This window comes from Miniopterus schreibersii (assembly GCF_964146895.1).
Source record: "Miniopterus schreibersii genome assembly, chromosome: 20".
Lineage (NCBI taxonomy): Eukaryota > Metazoa > Chordata > Mammalia > Chiroptera > Miniopteridae > Miniopterus > Miniopterus schreibersii.
Window position 1 is genome coordinate 27,178,328 of NC_138122.1, and position 19,176 is coordinate 27,197,503.

At 55.5% G+C, this 19,176-nt stretch overlaps 1 protein-coding gene and 1 long non-coding RNA gene across 3 annotated transcripts; one reads left to right on the plus strand and one right to left on the minus strand.

Moving 5' to 3' along the window:
• Positions 1 to 425: 425 nt before the first annotated feature.
• Positions 426 to 12,315, minus strand: SLC15A4 (solute carrier family 15 member 4). The gene is made up of 8 exons (XM_081123453.1): positions 11,739 to 12,315; positions 8,073 to 8,368; positions 5,994 to 6,162; positions 5,496 to 5,573; positions 4,959 to 5,127; positions 3,788 to 3,943; positions 2,629 to 2,787; positions 426 to 1,439 (listed from the first exon to the last, which is right to left on the minus strand). Exons 1-8 carry the CDS (start codon positions 12,270 to 12,272, stop codon positions 1,291 to 1,293), a joined length of 1,710 nt encoding a protein of 569 aa, XP_080979579.1. The 5' UTR covers positions 12,273 to 12,315; the 3' UTR covers positions 426 to 1,290.
• A 191-nt stretch (positions 12,316 to 12,506) lies between these two features.
• On the plus strand, positions 12,507 to 15,469 carry LOC308550076. 2 transcript variants are annotated; one of them, XR_013997833.1, is made up of 3 exons: positions 12,507 to 12,743; positions 13,118 to 13,270; positions 15,121 to 15,469. It is a non-coding gene; the product is annotated as an uncharacterized lncRNA (long non-coding RNA). The 2 variants fall into 2 exon arrangements; XR_013997834.1 differs by having other exon boundaries at positions 12,513 to 12,743; positions 13,132 to 13,270.
• The last annotated feature ends 3,707 nt before the right edge of the window (positions 15,470 to 19,176 follow it).

A 19,176-nucleotide genomic window follows, 5' to 3' on the forward strand; every position in this document is an offset into this window, starting at 1 on the left:
AAAATGCATTCCTCAGAGCACGGGGGCCTGGTCTCCGCTGAAGGCATAACCCTCTCCGGGAGTGGACACAGTGCTTCTCGGCCTGCTGTTTTTCACAGGAACCCACACCCGCAGCCCGAGAACCAAGGCCACAGGGGCAGTCAAGATGGCCTTGTACTTTTCTGTGGTTTTTCCGTGTTACAAAAAAACCACAAAACAAAAAAGGATCAGGGTTTTCGTGTTTGTATTTGAATAGAGAGGCTCGGGAATCGCTCCCTTGGAAAACCAGTTGTTTCGGGAACGAAACAGGAGTCCACTGTGAGCTGCTGGGGGACAAACTCAGGAAAAGTTAACCTTCGATGTCACGGTTCAGGGACCATTGTGACACCCACACAGAAACACTAAATAACGGTGGACGAACCATGCAGAGAACTAGTTCACAGTCCTCAAACTTGACGTGTTTTTAATAACAAGCTCATACCAAAAATACAGCAACAAATAAAGAACAGTTTATTTAACAAAACCAGACCCTACGTTATATAAAACAACTATACAGATATCAAAGGCCAGTCGGAAAGCTCAGGTCACATCTGACTCCCCATCACTTCTAACTACATCAGTTTTGTTCCTAAGAACGTTTTCCTTCCAGCCCCACCACCGGTCTTTAGTCTCGTGACACCCAAACGACACACAAGGACCCGTTAGGCAAGGTTTCAAATACTCGCTGTTTGCAGCTTGAGATAGGACACATGGGCTTTAGTATTTCCTGATTTATGTTCCTACTTAAAGAAAAAGCGATGTCAACAGTTTAAAAAATAAGTGTCTGAAGCAGCAGATAAATACTCTCAGTACTGGCCCGGACCAATGGCAAGGGGTGCGGCTCAGGGGAGAGATCACGGCCTTGGCCCTGACCGCGTCTCGGCAGCGTCCAGCCACTCTGCCTCCTGGAAACCCCCCACCCCAACAGAAGTGGATGCTTACTTGTCAAAGAAAAGAAGTCAGATCACATGCTAATATGTGTGTAAACCACGAAGATGCCAGCAAACATGTGGCCACAGCCAAGCATCCCACACGTGGCCTTGGCAGAGAACCGGCTGCAGGACCGGCAGGTCTTTCCTGACGAGGGGCATGCCCCTGCGCTTCTGCTCCGGAGGCCCCGTGAAACAGCCACAGGAAGGCACTTAGCAGTCCGTCTGGGCAGACGGAAGACACCAATCTGGTGGCAGGAAGGTGCAGGGAAGGCCTTGCTCAGCACACCAGCCGGTTCCTCCCCGAAAGACAGTCTCAGGGACCCGCTTGGATCTTGGGCCCTCAGGCCCTCCGGCTGCCGGGCGTCCCCTGTGCCCTTGCTCGCTGCCGGTCATACTTCACAGAGACCACGAGGAAAAGCAGGAGGGTGGCACCCTGGATGGCCGCCAGGAGGAAAAAGTAGTAGTTCAGGTGGCAGCCGTTGATGTTGCCTGGAGCGTGAGGAGAGAGGCGTGAGCTGTGGCAGGGAATCTACAAGACCTGATCTGCTTCGCTCCCTCCCCACCAAGGGCAGGGCCACACTCAACCAGGGTCACGAAGGGGAGTCCCGCGCCTGATTCGGAACATGCGAGCCTGTCAGAACCGCGGCCCTGCTCCCCGGACCCCAGTCTCATCTCTGTGAGGAGGCTGTGTCCCTAAAGCACCTGACACGAGCGTGCAGTGGCGTGGCCCATTGCTGTCCCTGCCCTCAGGAAGACCGAGGCCGGGCCAAGACAGCCTGAGAAGGCGAATGGGGGAGACTGGACAGAAGGGCCGAGCCTTCTCATCAGCCTCAGAAAAATAGGCCGCTGGGAAAGCTGGTCAGTCAGTCTCTTTCACTTGTTAATTGTTTCCTGCACAGGAAACTGGGAGGGTGAACACAAGACCTTCATGTTCCTGCGCCACGCAGACGCGTGACTATGAGGTGCATTTCCTCCCAACCATCTCCATGCCGTGTGTCCCCAGCCCTTTGGGGGAAAGTCCTGCATCTACAGGGAGCCCGAGCGGGGCTGGTGTGTGAGGAAGGGCATGAAGATGGCAGGTGACTGTCCCCATCATTCCCGAAGGGGACGCCCTCTCAATGCAGCCTTGGGCTGCACACTCAGATCCCCCCCAGAGCGCGGCTGAGAAACTGCTCCCTGCTCCTCGGGGTCCATTTGGATCCAGTGTAAACCCGCGCCCAGCAAAGCTCTCCTCTGTGCGTCTGTTAATGCCCAAGATGCCACCTGCTGGTACCGGCCGTGACATCCCTCACAGCTGACGTGGGTAACACTTGTTTATAAAAAAGGGCAACTATAACCTGTTCCTTCAATAGCAGAGAATGAACATGTACCATCAGGAAAATAAAATGCAAAGCCAAGGTGGACACAGGGACACTTGTGAGAGGGACACGAGGGTGGAGGTGAAGTCTGTGGACCAGTTGTCCTCATGGACAGAGCGGCGCGTGCGGGCCAGGCGAAGGCCAAGGTGCAGGCTGCAGGGACAGCCGAGGCCCCTGTATCTCAGGGGCGCTAACGACACAGGAGCCAGCAGGGCCCACCCTGCGCAGGTGGCTCTGAGGCAGCGCACATGCACTCAGCCGAGCCCTCACCCAACGCCGCCCCCTCCCGGCCCAGGCATAGGGCCCGTCAGGCCACTCACCGAAGTCTGTGTGGTTGCTCATCCAGCCGATGGCCTTGAGGGACACCAGCGCAAGCAGCCCCGAGCCCACAAAGGAGCCGACGCCCGAGAAGAAGAAAAACAGGCCCATGATGGCGCTCTGCATGGACTTGGGCGCGGCTGCGTAGGCGAACTCCAGGCCTGGGGGAAGGAGCGTCTGTGAGCAGCGGGAGGGATGGACGCATCTCCTGCCCACAGTGCAGGGCAGGCACAGGCCCTGGGGGTCAACTCCTCCCCACTGGGGGACGGTGTCCAGCAAGCTCTAGAACCACCACTGCGGACGAGACACGTCCCAAACATGCAGCGACGCAGGAGCCCAGTCCTGCCCTCACCCCCATGGACACTGCCAACTCCGAGACACCCCCACTTTCCATGGACAGAAGCAGAGAAGCAACCGTTTCCTAGAGTCTTACTGACGGGATCATAAGTAAACCACACACACTGAGGTGGGAACTACTTAAGGTTCCACCTTAAAGGCGAGAGTTGAATGTGGGTCCAGCAGCCCACCTGGAATTCAGCTTCTCCCAGTAACTGCACCAGGAGACCTGCCTGTTTCCACAGGAGGGGCCGCTGCAGGTGACCAGCCCCTCCCATCAGCTGGCCCTGTGTGCAGTGTAGACTCACCCCCCACCGGCCTCCCCCCATCCCCTGGCTGTCACTTTCCTCCAGCCCCTAGCGCCGGGAGCAGGTCTGCAGGGACCCCACTGGCCCCACCCGGCCCAGCTTCTCACTCCGAGGGAGAAGGCAGCCTGTGAGGACGTTGTAGAATGCAGGCTGCCTCCTTATAGAAGTCTGGGCTCAAACACCAAGTGGGGACGGATCTGCACCCTCAGGCGGGCAACCAGGGCGGCCCAGCCGGTGCAGGACGAGCCAGACCCAGAAGAACCGAGACAGGAAGCCCCAGGGGCAGGTCCTCTCCTGTGGCCCCCAGAGGTGGCAGAGGCCCATCATGGAAATGCCGCTGGGAAGCTGAGCTCAGCCAGGAGCAAGGAGAACCTCCCCAGGTGCTGCTGTTTCCTTAGCAATGCGACGGGAACTGCAGGCCCCGCCCACACACGCGCTGCTACTCTCCCTGCAGGTTCCACAGCATGAAACCGCCTGCCCTTACCCTCGAGACGAGGCCCCTCGGCCGTAAGCCCACCTGCTATGCTCGCGAATATCTCGCTGATGCCGATGAGCACGTATTGCGGCACCTGCCACCAGATGGGCAGGTCGGCCGCAAAGTAGACGACGTTGCCGATGGTCTGGTTGATGGTCTTCTCCTTCACCAGGTCCAGCCTCTTGCTCTCCAGGATCCCTAGGAGTCAGAGCCCGTTAGCACAGCCTTTGTCCTCTGACATTCGCACGTGAACCGGAAAGCTGGGTGTTAGCTACAAGCTGTTTACTGATTGTTCTGGAAAGTACAGGAAAGGCCTGTAGTCAACACACCGCAGAAACTGTGTGCTGCCAGGAGGGCGCTCGGCTCCTGCGGGGACCACTCCATGGTTTATACAAACGTCTAGTCGGGATCGGAGAGGAGGCTGTGAGCATTAAACCCCATCTCCTGTTCGGTGGAGCATTCAGTTCCTCAGGACAGCACGTGTTCAGGAACATCAGCTTCTCCTTCCTTGTTATAAAGTGAAGCTATTTTACGGTTCAGTCATTTTCAAACATTAATGAGCGGAAAAGTCCAAATGAGTTGAAAACGTCAGCAATGCCTCGGCTTTCTAGCAGGAGGCATTTTAACTTGTCTTCCAGTTGAAGACGTAACCCCCCCATCAGTAACCCCCCATTGGTGATGGGACACTAGGCCTCAGTCCTTAATGTTCTCTTTTTTTCTAAGGGGGGGGCTGCCTGGAACCTGGTCTGAGGACACCTTCCTCCTGGGAATGCGCGTGGAATTCTGCGTGAGCTGCCAAAGGGCTCAGGAGCCTGTGGAGCCACGAACGGCCCAGACGTGACAAATCCACAGCAAATTCTCGCCTTTGAGAATCGCCACCACCCTTCGTTTGTGAAAATCATCTACCCGCCAACAACCCGTCTGACATCTGAGTCAGCAGGGCGGGAACAAGCCTCCTGGGACTCAGTCCAGGCCACTGTCCAGAGCAGGACCTCAATTTCACTTCCAGAAAAAAATGGCAAATTAGAGGATCCCAGACTTCATGCAGTGAAGAGATAAAACGAACAATGCCCAGGTTTAAGATACCCCATGAGTATCTCTGCCAAGGTGCTGCTTCCCGGGACCCCTCTCCGACGGCCCGTCCCCGTGTCCGCGTCACCCACCACCGCCCAGGTTGGTTCTGAGCGGAAATGGGCCGGAGCCGAAATCTTACCGGCAGCGAAGGCGGAGCACATGACGAAGAACATGCCGACGGCGATCCTCTTCAGCGAGGAGGGCAGCAGGCCGTGCCGCCTCAGGACGGGGTCCACCAGCCTGTCCTTCAGCGGGATGAGCAGCAGGATGAGCACCGCATCGAACATGGTGAGCCAGGCAGCCGGGAACTGCGGGCGAGAAGCAGCGCGTGGCCGCTCAGGCGCGGCGTCTGCCAGGGAGTTGTCCCCGTGCGTTTCTACAAGGTCTAGCCTCCCGGGCAAAAGCCTGTTTTAGACCCGGAACAGAGACGAGACTTTTCTCTACTTCAAGGGGAGAAAAAACCAAATGAAAATAGTCGTCGACATGCAGGTAACACCAGTCAAGTTAATCAAAGAAACGACACGACCAAGGAAAAACAGCCTCTAAAATAGTGAACATCCCCCTTCAGGAGGCTTCCACTCGAGCTGACTACCCTCCTCAAGGCATCTGCTGCGATGGGCACAGGGACCATGCGTCACCCCTGGTGGCCGCTCTTGGGTCTCCGCTGTGCTCTCACCGTGTGAGCCGTGGCGGTGAGGCTGGAGATCTCTGGGATCCGCAGGTGGAGGCTCTGGAGAACGTATGTGGTCTGCATCTAGGGGTGAAAACGGTCGTGTTACAGTTGCCGGCTCGGCCTCTGCGGCAGGTGCCCCTCCCCGGGCTACTCTGCAGCCACAAGCGCAATATTCGGGCTTGAGAACAGACCAGTCTATTATCTGCTCACCCTGAGTTCGTCTGGAGACTGACTTTCAAAAAGAAATGAGTTACCCAATGAGAAACCAAATGAAAAAGCGGGGCCTGGAAAAACGAAAGGGGACCCATTCCCTGCTTCCTCTTTGGAAAAAAATTTCAAAACATTTCAGTCAGCAAATAATGAGTCAGTAACTCAAGACGAGACTCCCAGGCGCCAAACCCACGGAAAAGCAGCCTCGGGCCCCAAGGGCTGAGTGACGGCAGGACCCGCACTGGGGCCCCTCCCACAGGAGGCACAGAAATGAGCGTGTGTCCCACTCACTTGGAAGTACACTGTCCAGTAAGGAATCAGAGCCAGGAAGACGGGGACCACCTTGACCAGGGCTCTCACGTCGTCCACGGTGTCCTCGGGGAAGGGCCCTCCGTGGGACATCTTACAGGAACCAAACAGACTGTGTTTAGAAGGCTGCCGAGAGACTCCGCCGCCTTCACTTGGAGAATAAAATGAAGGAGTTAGTTCTCTCCCCCCAAGGCAGGAGGGCAGCTGGCTGCACTGATTCATGGGAACATCACTGCATCCCCTGCCCACTGGACGTGCCACCCCAAGCGACTCAGGCTGTTCCTGAGATCGCCACGCACACGCACAGGGACAGCTGACCGAGGGCCCTGCACGCCCCCGACCAGTGGCGACAGGCACAGGGCCGTCCCTGAGCTACAGCTACTCCATCCCAGCACTGGTCACATTGGTCAGCGGTCTACCGTGCGGAGGAAGCTGGTGGCAGTGACATCAGCTCCCCCCCCGGGTTCATAATTAAAAAGAAATCTACTGGACTTTTGGATGTTTAAAGTAATTTATCAGATGTCAGAACCTGACAACCAGTCCCAATGTGGTAGATAAAACAGGGCTGTTTATTTAAAATGCAGCCACCACCGTGCTGGGGGGATGTGGGGGGCCTGCTCCAGCAGGGGGAGCTGTCACCTCTCAATTCGAGGAAGAGCCAAGAGCAGAGGAGCAAAGCTCAATCATGACAAGGTGGCTCATGTTACCTGGCAGCAGGTAAGGCCAAGTGCTCAGTCCTCACCCTGCCCACAACCCCGTGCAGGTCAGGACATTCCTGCTCGCCCCCCACACAGAGGAGGAGCCGGGCAGGAATGGGCCCAGGCAACAAGGCTGAGCTGGGGCCCAAACCTGAGACCTGGCCCGGAAGTCCGAGGCCCCCTGCTCCAGCCCACAGGGTCCCCTCATGCTCAGGTGAGCCGTCTGATCAGCCAGCAAAGGGGCGGGGGCCAAGGAGGCTGTTCAGGCAGCTTCAAACCCCCAGGGACAGGATACAGACGTTGTCACGGCTCCAAGCCCAAAATTAGACACACTCGGACAAGCCCGAGGAGGCAGATGGAGGGTTGGCCTGCAGAATGTGCCTGAGGGGTCACCTCTGGCTCAGGGAGTGACAGCCCTATCGAGAACGCTGACCTGGACCTAAAAATTCCCTGTGGCACTGACTACACAGGTCCCAGGACTTCTCTGGGGCAATAGCAAGTTCTAGCCCTGAACGCACTGTGGCGACACATGTAATGTTACATAATAGAATAAACTTGTTGCAAGCCCCGGAACTGTTCACCCAAAGGGGTGTATTTTACTACATGTCCACTATAGCTCAATAAACAGCAGAAGGAAAATATCCTGATCCTCTGCTTGGGCAGAGTCCTGACATTCTCTTCAAAAATCACAGGCAGGGTGACCAGCGGGCCGGCCCACTTTGCCCGGGACATGGGACTTTCAGCTCTAAAGCTCCAGTCCATGGGGCTGTCAGGGCGACCCCGGGAAGTCCGTGCAGATGGGATGGGCTGTCCTCCCTGCACCTTTATTCTGCTGCTCTATTCTCCTGCCAGAGCGGCTGCAGGGCACCTTGGATCGGGGCCCACGCTCACCCTCGGGTGCGGACCACAGTGACAGGCAGCAGCTTTCCATGGGAGCACAGGGAGGTGCCCACAATGTGAGCAACTGCCAAGTTCCCCATCCGAATGAACGGCAAAGCTTTTTAAAGTGAGGGAGGAGTACAGAGCAGATACCTGTCCCCCAGGTGCCTGCCAACGTCCCCCTTCATCATCTCTACGTAACTGAGCCGTAGGAAGCCGCCCAGCACATCAACCAGAAAGGTCACAGCCAGGTTAAAAATTAAAAGCTCGAACTCGAGTCAGGCCGCTAGTCTATCTTTAGGATGGAGACGACACCCCACCTGCCTCCTCGTGCTGACAGGGGGTTAAGGACACGAGACATTCACACCCCTGGGCCAGTGCCCTGCACACAGCAAACATGAGACAGCCGCAGCAGGTGTCTCAACTACAAGGACCAGTCAGTTGGTCCTGCTGAACTGAGCCCACGGTGGGACGGAGCACTCACCCGCTGGGGCTAGGCTCCGCCGTTCGCTTCTGGGGGCGGCAGGAGTACACCAGGATCTTGACCATGTCGGTGAAGGCGCTGCCATCGGGGGGCTTGGTGATAAAGAAGCTCTGGCCGCAGAGAAAGATGAGGAAGGAGAGACCGATGCAGACGGTGGGCACAACGTAGCCGGTCACGAAGCTCACGTTCTGCTGGATGTAGGCGATGCCGCCCAGCGAGAGGATCGCGCCCAGGTTGATGCTCCAGTAGAACCAATTGAAGAACCTTCTCGTGGCTTCTGGACCTCGGTCCTTAACCTGGGGACGACAGGGAGGAAAAGATGTTTACAGATTCATGCAAGGTCCCTCATTAAAAAAAAAACCACCTACACTCTCAATTACCACACATTCTGGGCTGTTTCTCTTAATTATGCTGAAATCCAAAAAATCCTGGGGAGTCTCAGAACACCATCTGCGGACACCTGCATGGGGAATACCTGGATGCTCCCAGACTCACAGGCCCGTGTTCCAGACCTCCCCACGCACTGCCGCTGGGGCTGGGCCCAGGAGTCTGCACGTTAGCCAGCCTCCCAGGGGACGTGTAACCTCAGCCACAGCTCCACGTCTTGAGAAACCAGAGCAAAGAGGAAGTTACAGACTGAAATGGAAACCTAGTTTCTGGGGAGAAGGCCATCCATGGGACCTGGAGATCCGTGACAAGAAGAGAGATTCCTGGAAGACTCAAATCCCCAATTTCCTGAACTTGGACAAACACAGGCACCGAGGGAAGCAGTGATTTCTGGGTGTGCACGATCCGCAAGACAACTGACTCAAAGGGAGCCCAGAGTGCTGGATGGTCCACGTGAGGCAGGCACAGAAAAGCATCCTGTAAGCAGTTGTGTTAGTTGACATGATATTCTAACCTGTACTGTTTACAGTGTTGGAAAGTAATCCGCTACAGTTACAGTAACCAGCACCTGGAACTGAAAATCTAAGTTTTAAGTAAACGTTCTCTCACCCACATCAGAATGGCACACAGGTCCTAGACCCAATGCTGGGGCGACTGCTGAGTGAATGATCTGTGTAAGGAATTTATTAGAATTCAGAGACAGCTCTTCATGGAGAAACAATGTATTTAAATGTTACTAAGCTGGACTCAAATATTCACGCCATCCTGCAAGCAGACCAGAGGAAAGAGGAACTGTAACCAGAAAATTGGTTACAGAGCAAATATGACTAAAGATATAAAAACGAGTAATTTTTTGAGGGGGGGCTGAAAAGGGAAGAGGGCCAGTGAACGCAAACCTACAATGAATGCAGACACAATTTAGGTATCAGAGGCAGCACACACTTTGTCCCATCCACACTCTTAGATCTTCTTCAACAAAGCTTGGAAAATTAGCATCCAATTAGTCAGGCAAAGTTCCTGAGTTTAAGATTTCACTCTACCCCATATCCTGTATAAATCTGCCGTCAACTCACTAGGACTTCCAAGTGCAACTCACCAAAGAGTACTTTAGAACCTCAGCCTGTTACTGAGCCCAAAATAACCGCATGCCAGCAACTTTGGGTAATGAATGGGAAGCTGGGCCCTACAAACTGAGTCACATGCCTCGTGCCTCGGAGCCCTGGGCAGGCCTGTCCGTAGCTTCATATTAGTCACATTACATCATCGGCCCTGCCCTACACCAAGGGCAGACAAGCTTCCATGTGACAGCTGGAGAGAAACCACAGAATCGAGTCACAGAAGCACTGTGAAAAGACCAGGATCATGTGGAGTGAGTCCAAACGCTGGCTGATTTGAAAAAAATTCCTTAAAATGCACAAGAGTGTGGTTTCTTTCTCCTCTAGGAAAAAAGGCATCGTTTGCTCTCGATTGGTAAAATGAGCTTTTCTTCTTTCAGGTCGTTATTTCAAACCTTTGATCTGTCCATGAAGAATGACGGTGACCTCGGAAAAAGGCCAGCACTGGGGGAAACCATGGGGCTGGCATGTCTACATCAAAATCTAACACCCTTGGAATCTTCAGCCGCTGTCTTCTTTCAAAAGTCAACCCAGGTCCCTGGCTGGGTGGCTCAGTGCACCAAAAGGTTGCGGGTTCGATTCCCGGTTAGGGCGTATGCCCAGGTTGTGGGTTTGATCCCCAGTAGGGGGCATGCAGGAGGCAGCAATGTCAAATCAATGTTTCTCTCTCTCTCTCTTTCTCCCTCCTTTCTCTCTAAAAACAATTTAAAAAATTTTTTTTAATTTAAAACAAAACAGTGTAGGAAGAACCCTTGGTCCAGTAAGGGGCATATAAGATAAACACATCACACTTCAGTCCTGTGACCTGGTCTTTAGAGATGGAGGACAATTGTGTGCCAAGTTCTGTGCTTTTACTGCTGGCCCAAGAGCCAATGGCACCTGAAGGCTAAAGCCATGAGCCTGAGCCTTGAGATCCAACCCCAAACAATACTTGCAACTATCACTCCAATGTCGTTCTAAGGTGTTAACTTACTGTAGCGGACAGCGTTACACAAGTATGGTTAAAGCTCGGATCTAAACCTCGGGCTCTGGGGTCCTGGATCGGTCACGTACTAGCTGTATCGCTGTGGGCAAGGCAGTTAACTTCTCAAGCCTCAGGTCCTCATCTGTAAAATGGGCACAATAACAGCAGAGGCACCTTGTGGACTGATACTCAGCACGGGGCCTGGTACAGAGCAATCCCTCAGTAACTGCTACCAATCATATGGTTACTCAGCAGAAAAACCAGGAGTTACCTTTCCCATTGCTCACTTTTCCTCCATCACTTATCCTAACGCCTCCCGTGTCCAGTCCGAGCCTCTCTCACCCGGCCAGGGTAACACTCCTATCGAGCTTCCTGCTGTCATCAGGCCCCATACAACCTCGTCTCAACACCGGACGTCTGAGGACTTTGTCTGAGAAGGGCCAGGGCAGAAACGTTTTAGGTTTTGAGAGACATTCCGTCTCTCGCCACTTCTAACTCTGCTCCTGTCCTGGGAGAGCAGCCCACACTGGACACGACTGGGCGGGGATGTTCTGACAAAGGTTTCGTTATGGAGACTGAAATCTGAATTTCCTCTCACTTTCGATGTCACAAAATATTCTTTTTTTTTTTTCTTTTTTCTCTTCCACTTAAAAGCCCAAGGCCCATTCTTATTCTTAGCTCCGAAAACGGGAAGTAGCCCAGATTCGGTTGGCAGGCAGCAGGCCAAATCTTTGAGAAACGCAAATCAGATCAGATCACTCCCCTGATGAAAATCCGCGCAGGCTTCCTACTTGACTGAACACCGGCCTCCAACGCTGACCAGACCGGCTCTGCCTGCCCGCCTCTCTTCCCACTTTTGTTTGAAGAACACTTGACCTGTAACTTTGTATAAGTTTAAGGGGTAGAGGTGTTGACTGATACATTTATGTGTTGCAACATGATTGCTACTGTAGCAGCAGACAAGGCAGCAACTGGGGCTTCCTCTCTGCCCGGCCCCAGGGCCTTTGCACTTGCCGGTGAGCTGTCCGCAAACCTCCTTTGGTATCGTTCAGGTGTCGACTCAGACGGCTCCCCTGCAGAAAGGAGGCCCCCTCGGCTTGCGGCTTCCCCTGACCACTGCCCCGCAGCGCCGCCCCGTGCGGACCCCGCCCCAGGGCCCGCCACGACCCGTCCCCACGGCCGCCGAGCGCCCGCGCTCACCTGGTCGGCGCCGAAGGGCGTGATGTTGGCCTTGACGGCGCCCACGCCCAGGCCGACGACGGCCAGCGCCCCGAGCGCGGCGGGCGCGCAGTAGCGGGTGGGCGCGTCCGGACAGGCCGGCGCCGAGCAGTTGCGGACGCGCGTGGGGCGCGGGGCCCCGCAGAGCGCGGCGCGCGTGCCGGGCGCGGCCAGCAGCGGGAAGGCCAGCATGCCCAGCAGGTAGAGCGCCAGGCTGAGCAGGATGGCGCGCGCCCGGCCGAGCCGCGCGTCGGCCAGCCAGCCCCCGAACGGCGACACCAGGTAGGTGAGGCCCATGAAGAGCAGCAGCGCCTGGCTGGCCTGCGCGCCCTCCCAGCCGAAGCGCGAGCCGTTGAGGAACAGCACCAGGTTGGCCGTGACGCCGTAGAAGGCGGCGCGCTCCAGCAGCTCCGTCAGCAGCACCGCGGCGCACGCCAGCCACCGGCCCTCGAACGCCGCCCGCCGCGCGCCCAGCAGCGGCGCCCGCTCCTCCTCGCGCCCGCCCGCGCCCTCCATCCGCTCGCTCGCTCGCGCGCTCCCTCCCTCTGCCGCTCGGCCGGCCGGGCCCGCGCCCTTCTCGCGAGACTAGCCTCGCCCTCCGCCGCGGCCCGCCCAGGGCGTTCTCATTGGGCGTGCCCGCCACCTCGGCCCGCCCTGCGAGTGTTCTCATTGGCTGGGCTCGCCGCCGCGCAGCCCGCCGGGAACTTCCGGCTCCGCCCCGGAAGTTTACCACGGAGGAGCCTCCCACTTCCGCCGTCTGGGACACAACAGGATGGAGGCGTTGCCAGGGACGCGGCTTTTCTAGCGACACCTGAGCCTGGCGCTCTGAGGCCCCAGAGCCCCCCCGGGGAGGAAACCCAGGCCGCGCGCGGTGGCCGGGGGTCCGCCTGCTGTCCAGGCCCGGGCGCGGAGCCTGCTCGCTGCGCCCCCTGCTGGCGCTGCTGCCGCAGGGCAGGGCTCGCGGCTGGCGCGCGGCCACGTGGGCAGGTGCGTGCGGGGCGCGGGCGCTGTGCGGTGCCCGGGACGGGGTGCGCGTCCCCTGTGCCCCCCGCTCTCCACCCGATGCCTCTGCCACCCCAGCTCCCGAGTCGTCACAACCAGGGGTGCGCCCGGGCATCCCCAGGGGGCTCTGGACGGCGGAGCCGACCCCTGGGAGCAGCGGGGTCCTGGGAGCACCACGCCCGGAGCCTGGCCCGCCACGTGGCCCGCATCCCGCGCTCCTGCCGCGCTCAGCGCCACGGGGTCGGCTCCGTCGGCCCATCCACAGTCGGCCCACCCCGTCCCACTGCCCTGCTTTACTCTCTCTACAGTGTCGGTCACGGCTTTTGTTTGTTGTTTAAATGTGTCTTTATTGATTTCAGAGAGAGGAAGGCAGAGGGAGAGATGGAAACGTCCATGATGAGAGTCACTGATCGGCTGCCTCCTGCACGCCCCCCACTGGGGATCGAGCCCACAACCCGGGCCTGTGCCCTGACCCCTGACCGGGCATCGAACCGCGACCTCCTGGGTCCTAGGTCGGTGAGCCACGTCCAGCCGGGCGCGGTGATTTATTTATTCCTTTGTCTTCCCAGCTTGGCCGTGGTCCCCACAAGTATGAGGTCCTTCTGTCTCCTGATCCTCACCAGCCCTCCCCTTCTCTCCACCCCCACCCACCCACAGCAGTGCCTGGCGCTGGGTGGAGTGACCCCTAAAGGGCCCGGGTCTCTCTCTAGTGATGGAAATACTCCAGAATCGATCTCGTGGCAGCTGTTTCACAGCCAGGAGATGAACTGGTCTAGGGTGAGCCCGCCAGAGACTGCGGGAGAAGGTAGATAATAAACTTAGGTTGTTTAAGCCAACTGTGTTGGATTTTCTGTTACTTGTGTAGCGAAAAGCGAGCTATTGTGATTCTATGGAAACGTAGGAGGGTAAAAAGCTAGAACCAGGGAGGGCAGCCAGGTTATCTTCCCGCAGACCTGGCCCAGTTTGCTCCTAGGGCTCTCTGCCTGGGCCCTGTCCTCAGTGAGGTGGCGGCCCCTGAGCCCCGCCTGAGCCCCAGTGGTTGTCCAGCTAAGGACTCGGGGTAAGGTAAGTCTCACCACTTTGCTGGGTATACTTGGGCCTGGAAGTAATTGTACGTACGAGCCTCCCGTGTGCCCACAATCATCAGATAAAGAAAGGACCTCTCTGCACAGCAGGCGTCCGAAGGACAAGCAGCATTGCCCTGCAGAGTATGGCCTTGCGGGTGGCCTGGTCACCTCAGGGCCCTCTGAGAAGGAGGACCCAGCTGCCAGGACCCCCGTGGTGGAAACTGAAGTTGAAAATGCAACGTTTGCTTCAAAACGCAGGGCCCCTCCTGTCCATCCCCCCCCCCCCCCGTGCCCTGCCCAGTGCCAAGGTCAGAGAAGGTAATAGCCTGAAGTCAGAGCCATCCAAGACCAGGGACATTTTGGGGACTGGTCAACTTCTCTGACATTTTTCATGCCACTCCTACTTCTCCTTTCACATCCGTCTCTCCCCCTGGCAGCCCCATCTGCTCACTTACTTTCGGCTTCCTCAAAACGCTGGCCAGCCAGCCGCCATCACAGACTCTACACCATCCCCACGTCACTCTCCCACTCAGTCAACAAACCACCTTTGAACACCCGTTGCCCACGCGTGACTGATCAGCATCTGCGCCACAGCCCAGGCTTCTGCTTCGTTGGCTCCCGGTTTTCTGCAGGGCTCGCCTTTGTGGGTCAGGCCCTGGCATAAGTCACTAGCTGTGTGACAGTCATAGGCCCTGCCATCCAGCTTTGACTCCTCAGGGATGGAGACTTGTCATAAGTTCTATGTACTTCAAAGCACCCCTGTTGCAATTCTGCCTGGCTGCGGATAACCGAGGTAGAAGCAAGAACTAAGAGCCAACCGATGCAATGGAACCTTCCATTCCTGAGCCCCGATCACAGCCACGTGAACCCGCTTTTGTGTGAGCGAATCCAGCTCTCAGAGCAACTTACGTTTCTGTTTCACAGAGGATGTGAGAGTGTGTGGCCGGGATGATGGGTTTGGGCTTGACCTCTTTTCAAGCTCTCGTTTTATTTGAGCCTTGTGAGTAGCAACCTCTACTTCTTAGGTTCTTTCCATCCTGAGTTCTAAGGACCCACAAGACACCTGCAAGAGGCGAGCATTCACCAGTAGAAAGGGAGGTAGGAGGGGGCTGAGAGTAAGCGAAAGAGAATGGACTTCTGCTTCCCCCTGCTTGAAGAAGTGAGATGCTCACGAATGTGGGACCCGCCTAACTATTCTGCTTTGCCACTCTCACGATTCCTTACAAGTGTCTGAATCTATGTGGCAATCATGAAATGATAACCAGTAGTTAGTTATAAGTGTATCTGTTTTTTAGGTTGGGCCTTACAGAAAAGATCAATGGAGAGGAACACAAAGAACGGGAATTGAAGCCCATACATGATATAATTCAGCGTTTCCAACCCGGGGGGGAAGAATGGGAGATGCCCTGAGTTCCACTGGAATAAGCCTGTATAAAAGCATTGCTCTTCTAGGCATAACACAAAAGGCCTAAAAAATAAGTTTATTGATTTAATTACATAAAGACTTAAAACTAATTGCATAAAAAATAACTTCAGTTAACAGCAAACTGAAAAAATATTTGAAATACATGTGACAAAGCTAATGTTGTTATTTGTAAAGAGTTCTTAGGACCTTGTGAAATGTGTTGGAAAAGATCCAGTGATTAAAACTGTCAAAGTTCCCAGTGTTGACCATGTTCTGGGAAACAAGTGCTCGTAAGGGGTCAGTGAAAAGTACCCTGGGGTAGCTTTCCTAAAGGGCAATTAGTCATTTATATCAAAACCACATTCCCCTACACTTGGCCCAGTTCCACTACCAGGAATCTAAGAATGTGCACAGAGACTCGGCTATAAAACGTTCATTACAATGTTGCTTAAAATAGCAAAAACACTGGAAACAGCAACATGTACAATTAGAGGGCATTGATTAAATACAGGGTGGCTCAGGGTACACAGGGATACTATGTAGCTATTTAAACTGTGTTGCAGAAGCAGGATTCTGGGGTGGAAGAGTACCCCTGATATATTACCCTATTAGTTTTCCATTGCTGTGTAACAAATTATCACAACTCCAGTGACTTGCGCAACACCCATAAATCAGCCCGCAGGTCTGCAGGTCCGCGGTGGGCGTGACTCAGAGCCTCTCAGCTGAGATCTCACCTGGGCTCCTGAGGTTCTCAGCTCAGAGCCTCTCAAAGCTGAGATCTCACCTGGGCTCCTTCCAGCCCCTGTGGTTGTGGGGAGTCTAGTTTTTTTAAGGTAGGGGTTTGAGGTGCCCGTTACCCGCTGACTGTCAGCTGGGGGCTGCTCTCAGCCCCTGGATCCTGCCAGCATCCCTTGCCACATAGCCCCATCGCCCCAAAGTCAGCAACAAGGACTCGCCCTGACATTAAATCCCTATCATGCCTTGACTTCCTGACAGCAGGAAATGCCCAGTCCCTTGAAAGGGACCATTTCATTGGGTGAGACTCCCCCTGCGTAATCTCCCTGCCTTACAGGGGGTGTGATCAGCTTTGCAGGTTCCCTCCCCAGCATCCCTGGGAGGGTGTTGACTGAACACGGAGGAGGCCTCAAACAGAAGGCAGGACCATGTGGCAGCCAGGTTAGAATTTGGCCCACCACAATTATTAAGTAAAAAAAGAGCCAAAAATATGTATAGAGTGTTGCAATTTTTGTAACAAAAAGGACAAACAAACCAAAAAATAAAATATAAAAATCAGCAACAAAATATACTGTCCATATAGCAGAGCCAAGGGAACATGGTGAAGAGCCCACATGTCTTCTCGGGCCTCAGTTTCTTCATCTGTACAGTGGCGAGAAAGCCCCGTCTGGGAGGCCATGGATCCTGGGACACTGCCGAGGGCTTAGGGCACCTCCAGGCACACGGTGGGCGCCCAGTAACATGACTATTTATAAAGTGGAAAAACTTGGAACCAAAGCGTGAGGGTTTTGGCCAGTGGCGCGGGCTGTGAAAGATTCCACAACTGAGAGAAGCGGTGCAGAGAGAAAGTTTATTTTACTTCCCCCAGAAGGGCCAGGGCCAGTGCATTTCTAATCCATACAAGGGCAAGAAACAAAGGGAGGGCCTGGGGTTTTGAGCAGGCACTGTTGTTAGGCCACAAGGAAGGGCGGGGGTTGGGTTGGCTTGAAGTTGAGCAGATACCTGGGAGGTTGTCTTGAAAACTTATACCTTGTTGGCCTTCCAGGAGGCAGTGCAGCAGATGCCCTGGGGGGGGTCTAATCGGTATTTTTCCCGAGCCTATAAAATATGCCTAGAGAGTTCAAAAGAGGCTTGTTTGAGGGGGCGGAGGAAGGGAACTTTCTACTAACTCAATTATCCCCGAGTTGTGAAAGCAGCAGGGAGGAGGCAGATGCAGGGATGTAGCCTTGAGAGTAGCTTATCTCTGCGGTGTGAACAGAGGGGCTCTTTGAAGCAGAGGGGCCAACAATCTTGGGGTTTAACTACTAGGTGCTTCTCATAAATTGTGGAAGGCCACAGCAAGGAAAAGAAATGCCTTTTTCTGGCATTATACAAAGTATTAATAGTACTCATCTCAGGGCAGTGGGATTCTGCGTGGTTTTTAAATTCTGTTCTCATCTGTATGTTAAACATAGACCGGTCATGTAATAAAAGCAAGCTAACAATTTTCAAGAATAAATATGGGACTCTGGGGGGGATGGGCTTTTCCTGGAAGCAGTTCAAACATCTCCCCCTCACTGAGCCTCCACGTGGGCAGAATGGGACCCGTGTGTCCTGCGTGGTTAGAAATGTGAGGCCTCGTGGCCGCACCACGCGTGGTCAGGCCCTCTGCTGGAGGAGATCCCAGCCTCCGGGAGGCTCGCCCCGGGGTCAGAACAGCGAAGGCATCAGAGGCCCCGAGTTCTTGCCAAAAGCTCCGAGAAAGCCACCTGGTTCTGGAAACTTCCTCATGTTCATTAAGCAATGTGAGAGGGAACTAGTTACCTTCAGACCCACAGCTTTTTCTTTCTTTCGTTTTTTGTATTTGGTCACTTTCGAGCGCTGCGGGTGAAAGCCGGGGACAGGAAGCCCTCCCGGGACCCTGAGACCGCAGCTCGGGGCAGCTGTCTGCTTCGCGCGATAGCCCCCCCTTAGCATCTGCGCTCTCCCCCGCGGGAGGGGTGACGGTGCACAGATGGAAGCCCCGACAGGCGGAAGCGCCGCCCTGAGAGGCCGGCCCGAGGAGAAAGGAGGGCTGGGGGGCGTCGGTTTTGACCGCAGAGCCGTTTCTGAAGCCAGCGTGCCCGAGGCGCTCTCCCCGGCCGCTCGCCGTTTCATACGGGGAGATCACACAGTCTGGCTCTCCCTCCTGCTGGAAACTAGAGAAACTGTCTGAGCAAACACTGTGATCACAAGATTTTGCTTTACATGTATTTTAAGACCCTTATGCTAGACACATCTGGGGAATTTCAGATGCCTAGCACTTTTCCACGCCCCCCCCCCCCCCGTAATGATTTCTGTGCTTTAATAACACATTTGTCTTTGTGCCCTTTTATAGTACCTACTTGGGGAGATCATAAAGGACTTCATCAAAACGAGCTAACTAACTGCGATCCTGGGCACAAGCAGCGCGTGGGCGAGGGAGCGGGCCCCAGGACACAGGATCTGTTCCCACACGGAGCAGGCGTGTCCCAGAAAGATCCAACCACTGAACGTCAGCCCAGCAAGTCCTGTCCCGGCACCAACTTCCACAGGGGCTTGGGAGCCCGGTCTCCTAGGACTAGAATCTCCCAAGGGTGCAAGTTCAAAGATTTCAATTCAACGAGCATTTAGGGAGTGTGTTCCTTTGTCAGGACTTTGCCCCAGGCAAGCAGAGGAGGTCCGAGCCCAGAGCCCAGAGCCCGGAGCCCGGAGCCCCGCTCACCTCCCGGCTGCTCTGAGATTAGTGTCTTGGTCAGTCCAGGAGGCACAGACCTTGGAGTAGGGGTGGGTGGGGGACAGTCCCAGATGGAGCGATGGATGGGGCCTTAGGGACCTCATCAGTGGGTCGGATGGGGGCCCTGGAGAGAGAGATGTCCATATCCCAGCTCCTGGAGGCTGTGGTCTGAGTAGCCATGCAGGTGGCAGTGTGCCCAGGCGAGGGACTGCATTTCCCAGCTGCCTCCGAGGGTAGAGGTGGTAAGGTGGCCAATAAGGTAAAGGCTTAAACCAAGGACCCTGTGACATCCGGGAGGAGCCCAGAAAATGAAATGCATCGTCTGGGGGGGCACACCTCCTCCCTGCTGCCTGGTGTGGCCCCAGCAGCTGCACCTCCAGGCCCCCCGAGAGCAGAGGCCCAACAGTGCGAGGCTGGCGTGGAAACAGAGAAGTCTTGGTCCCTGGTGACCTGGGGCCAAGAAATAAGCTTCTGTTT

Bases quoted from the DNA above. Each gene is read 5' to 3' on its own strand.
- SLC15A4 (XM_081123453.1), bottom strand. From the start codon at position 12,272: ATGGAGGGCGCGGGCGGGCGCGAGGAGGAGCGGGCGCCGCTGCTGGGC. The intron at 6,163-8,072 runs GTGAGTGCTCCG...TTATTCTCCAAG, and splicing joins GCGGAGCCTAGCCCCAGCGG to TGAAGGCGGCGGAGTCTCTC. The intron at 3,944-4,958 runs GTAAGATTTCGG...TCTGACTCCTAG, and splicing joins GTGCTCCGCCTTCGCTGCCG to GGATCCTGGAGAGCAAGAGG.